Source organism: Etheostoma cragini, chromosome 13, assembly GCF_013103735.1.
Source record: "Etheostoma cragini isolate CJK2018 chromosome 13, CSU_Ecrag_1.0, whole genome shotgun sequence".
In the NCBI taxonomy this organism is placed as follows: domain Eukaryota; kingdom Metazoa; phylum Chordata; class Actinopteri; order Perciformes; family Percidae; genus Etheostoma; species Etheostoma cragini.
In genome coordinates this window covers 15,929,140-15,936,639 of record NC_048419.1, presented here as the reverse complement: position 1 = coordinate 15,936,639, position 7,500 = coordinate 15,929,140, and the positions used below count along the sequence as shown (strand labels likewise).

Below are 7,500 nucleotides of genomic sequence, written 5' to 3'. Positions count from 1 at the left end.
ATTTGTTCATTATATTTTGTATAATTTATCTGACTTTTAAGCTTTCAAATAAATGTAGTGGAGTACAAAGTACAATGTTTGCCTCTGAAATGTAATGGAGTATAAAGTAGCAGAAATAGGAAATACTGAAGTATCTCAAAATCGCTTGAGTACATTCTTGAGTAACACTTGTTCTATTTTGCAGGTCCCCTTTGCATTTTCTTGACAGCAACTGGTGTGTAAATTGTAAATACATGCAAATGTGTGAGCTATGTGAACTGGATGATAATATATTAATTATAGGGAAAAAAGACACAATGTGAAGTTGGCATACTTATACTTTATTATAATTATTTCCAATCAATTACAAGACTACAAGCATACAATTCAACAGTTTGCAATGATGTTTTTTTCCTTTTTTAAATTCATCTTTGGGTTTTGTCTAACTGTTGTATTGCTAGACCTTCCACTTGTGTGTCTCCTGTGGCTGTTTACCTTGTTGTCCCCTGAATACAAGTACACAAATTAGTTTTGGGTTATGGCCAAAGGCTCTTTTCAAACTGAACACATAACAGTTTTTTATTTGACCTATTTGTTGTTTTATTTATTTGCTTGTGTTTCGTCCATTGTGTTTTGTAGAGATGATTTGTGCTAACCTCTAACGAGCCATTATGTAAAATTTTAACATTTCCCTGACAATTCTGCTGTACTTTTACTTAAAATTTTGGAATACAGGATTTAAGGAATATTTTCCCATTATGGTATTATTACTTTTACTAATAGGTAAAGGATGTGAGTATTTCTTGCCAAGTATTTGTGATGTGTTCTTCTTACATTGTCCAGACCTTAGATATCTGTGTGTTGTGATAATGATGAAGTCAGTGAATGAAATAGCACAGTCATCCGTTACTGCTGTTTGCCCTCCAGTGGTGTTCAGCCTTGATCTGTGTGACAGTGTAATATCTGAGGCAGCAGAGGTTGAATCCTCATCCACCTCCAGCTGGGCTCACCTCAGTGTGTGTGACTTTAGTGTCACAACGTTGTCAAATTTATAAGACACGTTTTAGTGTTTGCATTGTGTGTGGGTGTGTTTCTTTAGAGCTGAGCTGATTAGTCTCTCTGTGTGAAATTAACAGGGGATGTAGTAAAACGTATCTCTTTACGTGTTTTATTTGTACCTAATTAGGCATAGGACTTTATCGTTGTCAGATAAAAAAAATACCTTTCAGTATATCCATTCCAACATGTCACTATTTTATTAAGATTTTTAATTCATCCCGATGACACCTCAAATCAAAAGAGTTTGATCGCTTACCTTCTGGCTAAACAACCCAAAATCTACTTGTAAAAGCTAATTAACACTTTAACTTGCAGAGAACTTCCTGATGAATTAAAGAGATAAAATATGAAACAAAGGGTTAAGGGTTAGGGTTAGGGTTAGGGGTTAGGGTTAGGGTTAGGGTTAGGGGTTAGGGTTAGGGGTTAGGGTTAGGGTTAGGGTTAGGGGTTAGGGGTTAGGGTTAGGGTTAGGGGTTAGGGTTAGGGTTAGGGTTAGGGTTAGGGTTAGGGGTTAGGGGTTAGGGTTAGGGTTAGGGGTTAGGGTTAGGGGTTAGGGGATCTCAAACAAAATATGAAAAGTTATTCCGGAGGACATTTAAAACTTGGCAACCTGAAACCTAATGATGAATTGTTGTTACACTATTAATCATTTTATGCTTTTTATTTTACAAGACATTTTAATCTTAGAATGTCCTTTAAAGAACTAAAAGTTAACTTTAGAAACTCCTCATGAATGTTGACCTGCATGAATTTATGAAAGTGAGAGTGTGGATGAAGTTTTTTCTTGTATCTGTGTGTGTGCGTGCGTGCGTGCGTGCACGTGTGTGTACCTCTGATTCTCTTGTTTAAACTTGTTTTTTCAGGTGCTCTGTTGCTTTAACTTGGCTTTAACATTGTGTCTATGTGGGCTACTCTGTGTTGTCTTTGCTGGTTGAGATCAACTCAGTTTTCATCCGACAGCTCCTCCTCCTGTCAGGACGGAGGTACAGGCCAGGGACTAACATTACAAGCCCTCGTCCCTCTGCGATCTATAGCGTAATCAGATGGCTCAACAAGAAAGTGTTTATATGTGAGTTTGTGAAAGTTGCTACAATCTCATATCAAATGAGAACCTATGCACATGACAAACATCTGCTCAAACATGACACTCGCATTTTATGTTGTTTAAATGGATGGCTTGCTGAAAGAGAATGTTTTAAAATGAATAATGAATTCATCTTCACTCAACTTGCCTTAATAAGTTGATAGTTTGTCTAGAAGAAGGTTAAAGGAATCGAGGTTAAAGGAATTTAATACGGTTTAATGTGGGAATATGTACATACGTAGGACTTGCTAAGTCCTGATGATGGGTACAGCAGGCCTGAGTCTCATCTCCATCATGAACATGATACTGTTTTACAGATTGCTCAGAGCAGACATTCTTACCAGCACACACACAAAACCAGAAAGGGAGATCACCAGAGGGAGCCAGACCGTTTTTCCTGGTCAAAATTATTCTATTAGTCCTACCTCATGTTGTAGTTGAACAGTGTTTTTAAGGAACCGAGGACCGGTTCAGACTAGAAGAGATACAGCTACGGAGACGACAGTTGAGTTTAGGCCCCAAAGTGACTAGTTAAATTCAGAAAAAAGATTGTGGTTTGGATTGAAACACTCCAGAGGAACGAACAAGCGTTTCCTGGGTGAAAGTATGAAATGTATAAATGAAAGTATGAAAGTATAAATATAGGATCTGTAACTTATGGGGTTGTTTATAACTTTTGATGTTTTTCATCAAGTGATTAAGTATAGGTCAAGCACAAGTTAGCAGATGTCTTTTGGGGGTTATTCAAGGGCAACTTTCAGCTCAAATATACTGCCTAAACTATGTTTGTCTACCAAATAATTTACAGATTTTACTAATTAATATCCCATCGTCACTTCAATTTCATAACTGCACTGGTAATTATATAATTTATAATAATTAATAGGCTATTTGCCAAAGGGACACTGTTATATTCAACCGCCGCTCAAATATTTATTCATTTTGTGTCATTCCAAAAATCTATAGTGACTATTAGTCACTATGTTTAGATGCTCCTGATTTGTTCTTAATTCTATAAAGTAATCCGATCACGTAGGTTTCACTCATTTATATCTTATATTCAATGGCATTTTTCTCTGTTATATTTTAAATGACAGTGGATGGCAGTGATTGGGGATAGTGGGAGAGCGAAAAAGAGTGGGCAACATCTGTTTTGTTATAACAGATTAAAGCTACATACACTACATCATGATCCTCTTCTGCTGAAACAAACTAACCAGAGTGGAATCTTTGCAGCTGGTCTTGGTTTGGACTTCTTCTTCTCTGATACAGGGCAGGTGAATCTTCTCTGTCCTGGACTCTCTCTCATAGCAGTGACACACCTTTAGGTGCTCAGACATGGACGGCATGTCTTGGAAGGCCCAAGTTTCCACAGGAGAGAACAAAGTGCTAAACTGCCATACCTGAAGTCACAGAAAAAAGAGAGGCAAGTGAGAGAAAAACTAAAATATACAGTCCAGATGCCAAGAATGTCATCACTTTTCAAAACACTGTTTTATAGTTTCAGCTTGATCTACTCCCTGAAAGCTCTCTAAGCAGTGACTTTTGACTGCTAACATCCAGATGAGATCCAGATAAATTGTCCAGATGTTACTGATGAAAGCTCAGTTACATATACTACACTGGCTCTTAGCTTACCATCTGTTTTACCCTCCACTTGGCTCCTCCATGTGAGTAGGTCTTCTTCTCCCAGCGGAGGGTGACCATCCCTCTCTCCTGCAGCAGAGAGGAGCACACCTGCCTCATCAGCTGGGACACCAGAGCCAGCTGGGACAGGGACAGACTGTCCAGGAAACTGGCCATGTGGCACAGCACCTCGTAGGGCAGCGAGCTCAGAGAGTCCTCTCCTCCTCTTCTCAGATTTCCTCTCTTCCTCTGAGCTGTGGAGGAGTCTTCTGAGCTGCTGGATGTCTGGGAGGTATCACTCAGAGAGACAGGGGTGATGGGTTGCAGGCTAAAGCAGCCCAGATCCTTGCTGAAAGCAAAGTTGAGACTGCGGTCAGATTTTTACTGCACTGCATGACTGTAGTTATCTGCAGGGGATTAGTGGACTCAACAGTAACAATAACACGGAATCAAAGAGAAAAAGAAAGAAAGGTGCATCACTACCACACAATAATAAAGATGAACTGTTTTATCTCACTTGTAGGAGATGGTGGCTTTTTGTGTGGAGGGCTGAAACCTCCTCTGGCTGTAGGTGCATCCCAAGTTTGCCAGGGGGCATCTCTGCTCGAACCATCCGTTCACACCCATGTGGATGTCACTGTGGCTGTTCCTGCATGTGAGTGCAAATTGATCATTAGAAGAAGAAGATGCTTTGGCCTAATGTTATCTTTTAACAAATAAACCAGAGCATCATATAGACCTGAAATTTTTATTTTGTAGGGTTTGTTTTCATCTCACTGTAATGCCAGACAGGACAGGTGGTGTTTAGTACATTAGGAAGAATTAGAAACGGTCAGTGAATTCCTACAGAATAGATTAAAATAATAATTTTAATTTTTCTACTTTATTTTCCTACTTGGCTAACCTGCTTTTGTGTTTAAACTCATACTTGGAGAACACAAAATCTGATGGATATTTGTTCATTTTTTTCAGGTCAAATAATTTAGAAACAATCAATTATGTTACTCCTCATACTGCAGGACTGGCAAGAAATATGTATTCCAAGGGATATTTGGATAAAACAAAACAAAAGGAAAACCCACTTATAATGTTTGCCATATTCTCTGCGCTGAAAGTTGTGTCCACAGAGGAAAGTGAAGGCGGAGCTGGCTTTGTGGTGCCGGCTGGTGACGCTCTCCACCTGCAGCTGAAGTTGCAGCTCCAACGGTTTTGCAGCAGTCAGCTCAGCCAGCGACGTGTTTTTCCGGAAAGGAGCAGACAGGAAGTTGTAGGTCTGTGTCCCCTCATCTTGTAGCAGAGCATCTGTGAATACGCTCTCTGCAATGAGGTGACCCCTTCTCTCCTTCTCCAGGGAACACAGCAGTGAGGCCTGAGGAGCACATCAAACTCATTATGTGTTAAATATTCAGTATATATTTGTGGTGAAACACAGAAACGCAAAACCAAATGAACGTTTGCTTTGTGTCTGCTAGATGTGTAAATAGGCAACTGTTTGCTAACCAGTTTGTGATTTGAACTTTAAAAAACTGACGATGTGTCAGTTTGAATTTTAATTCTGTTGCCCTCAAGTGGTCAAAAGGACCAAAATAATTGTGTCAGACTTTATTTATTATAAAAAGAATTAATTTATCTCTCTCACCTGAACTTCCTCCCACACTGGCATCTCCTCTAGCTCCACCCCCAGATCACTAGTATCCACAGCTCGACTCTCCCTCTTGTAGAAACCAGGGTTGCGAATACGGCTCTGCTTGGCACAGAAGCTGGTTGGGGTTTTAAACGTACGTACAGAGATAATCTTCATTGGCTCCACATATCCATACTCAAATTTCTTTTTCAGTTTGACGGCAGGACACGAGGAGGATGTGGAGGAAGCAATATACGCATTGCTACCCTGTTTGCAGCTGTTTGAGGCTGTGGCACCCACACAAGTATCTGCTGTATCTTCCTCTGTCAGAGTACCCAGTCCCTGGTCTCTGTGTGCCTGCCCAGCTTCCCTGCAGCCACCCATCTCCATACTAAACATACGCTCCCAGGCGCTGTAGCTTTCCAACTGATCAGCATTCAGTCTGTCAGTAGCTTCTCCCTCCTCTGGGGTTGGCTCCTGCTTACATTCAATCTCATCTTCATTCTTATCTTTTCTAACATCAGGGTTGAAGATGTCCAACATGTTAAAAGACTTCCCTATTTTACTACTGGCATCCTTTGCAGCTGCCTTTTCAGCTTCTTCTTTTTCCTGCTTCTTCTTCCTCTTCTCCTCCTCCTCCTCCTCTTCTTCCTCATCTACACTGATCAGCTCTGGGAACAGTTTCTTCATCTTCATGGAGTGAAACAGGAGGTCCTGGTCTTTTAGGGCCATGGCCAGGTCCAGACATCCTCTCTGCTCTCCTTCCCTGAGCAGGTTTTCATGCAGCTCTGTGTTTGGATGAGAATGGGCGTCATTGACCGGCCATCGGTTCCACTCCATGGAGCAACACACCACGCTGGCCGGACACACCTGGAGGTGAGCTGCCTGAGAGGAGCGGGACAGGTGGAGCGGGCAGCCATACTCAGCATTGAGGCAGGGCACCCTCACGTTAGGGCAGAGCAGCAGGTGATCCTCCTCTTTACACAGGTGGAAGAGAGCTCCACAGAGCAGGCGGCAGGGGATGACCGCACAGCACACAGAGACCTCCACCCGAGCCCTGCAGCGCCGGCTGTAGCAGGAATCACAGTGGACATGCTGTTGCACCCTGGAGGCGGAACGATGACTCTGAGGTGTTTAGGGCAAGGGAGGAACAAATGAAAATGAAGGAACAGATTGAGCAAGAAAGAGATTTTAAAAAAGTCACTAAATCAGCACGTTTTCATTTAAAAAGCATCATGATGCTTGAACATCTGTTTGTCCCACTGACAGGTGGGGTGGGGGTCAAAACTTGTGCTGTGCAGCCAAACAAAGTTTAAACAAACAGAACTTTGCTTTAAATTTGAGATAAAATCCTGATACCATATGTGACAAGCTGAATTTAGGGAATATGTATATAAATTGATGCAGACATGTACAGTATCTTAATTTGATGGAATGGCTCCTACCTAAATAGATAGGAAAGTCTGGGTTTGAATATTTCACTTTGTGTAAACATCATTTGAATGAAGAGCCACAAAAAATATACTTGAAAGCTACTTAAGAAAAAATGAAAGTGGAAATTGGAATCACAATAAAACCATACCATGCTTCAGATCCTATGGCACCAGTTTTATAGCTGAATCGGTTGGTCAATCCTGCAAACAAAGAGGAAACTATAAATCTAAAAGATAAAAAAAAAACACCAGCAGGGTCTTGTGGCAATAGAATCAACGGGGAACAGTTGAACAGACTTTGTCCTACCGCTGTAAGTGACTGGAAATGAGAGAAACGTACTCCTTGTACTCGGTCATGTGCTTTAAAGACCAAATATCTGTGTGTGTGTGTTTGTGTGTGTGTGTGTGTGTGTATTTGTGTTTGTGTGTCTTATAAATAGAGTTGAGAACTGACTACTGACTGAGAAATGACACAGGTGTTCAGAGACATGGTTTGGGTTACAAGCCCCTTCAGATACTCACATCAGTATATCTCTCACCTTCTTTCCACTGATTCATGTTGTAGTGCTGCGTGCAATTGATTTCTACCTGCAGTGTGCAAAATGAGTCTTATTTAATGATATGGTCAGAGGATGAGGTAGAAAGTTGTTGGTGTCTGTGGCTTCAATCCACTGCAGAAACAGGGGGGGGGGGGG

At 41.1% G+C, this 7,500-nt stretch overlaps 2 protein-coding genes and 1 pseudogene across 2 annotated transcripts in view; 2 read left to right on the top strand and 1 right to left on the bottom strand.

The window, feature by feature from the left end:
* Positions 1 to 7,500, top strand: part of LOC117955013 (coiled-coil domain-containing protein 92-like) — a 17,690-nt gene that overhangs the window by 1,950 nt on the left and 8,240 nt on the right. The gene's annotated exons all lie outside the window — the stretch shown is intronic.
* Positions 1,768 to 2,563, top strand: LOC117955997 (annotated as a pseudogene).
* LOC117955011 (F-box only protein 40-like) lies at positions 2,781 to 7,226 on the bottom strand. The gene is made up of 7 exons (XM_034889102.1): positions 7,113 to 7,226; positions 6,955 to 7,006; positions 5,388 to 6,497; positions 4,831 to 5,117; positions 4,266 to 4,397; positions 3,761 to 4,097; positions 2,781 to 3,525 (listed from the first exon to the last, which is right to left on the bottom strand). The coding sequence occupies exons 2-7, from the start codon at positions 6,955 to 6,957 to the stop codon at positions 3,304 to 3,306; spliced, it is 2,091 nt and encodes a 696-aa protein (XP_034744993.1). The 5' UTR covers positions 6,958 to 7,006; positions 7,113 to 7,226; the 3' UTR covers positions 2,781 to 3,303.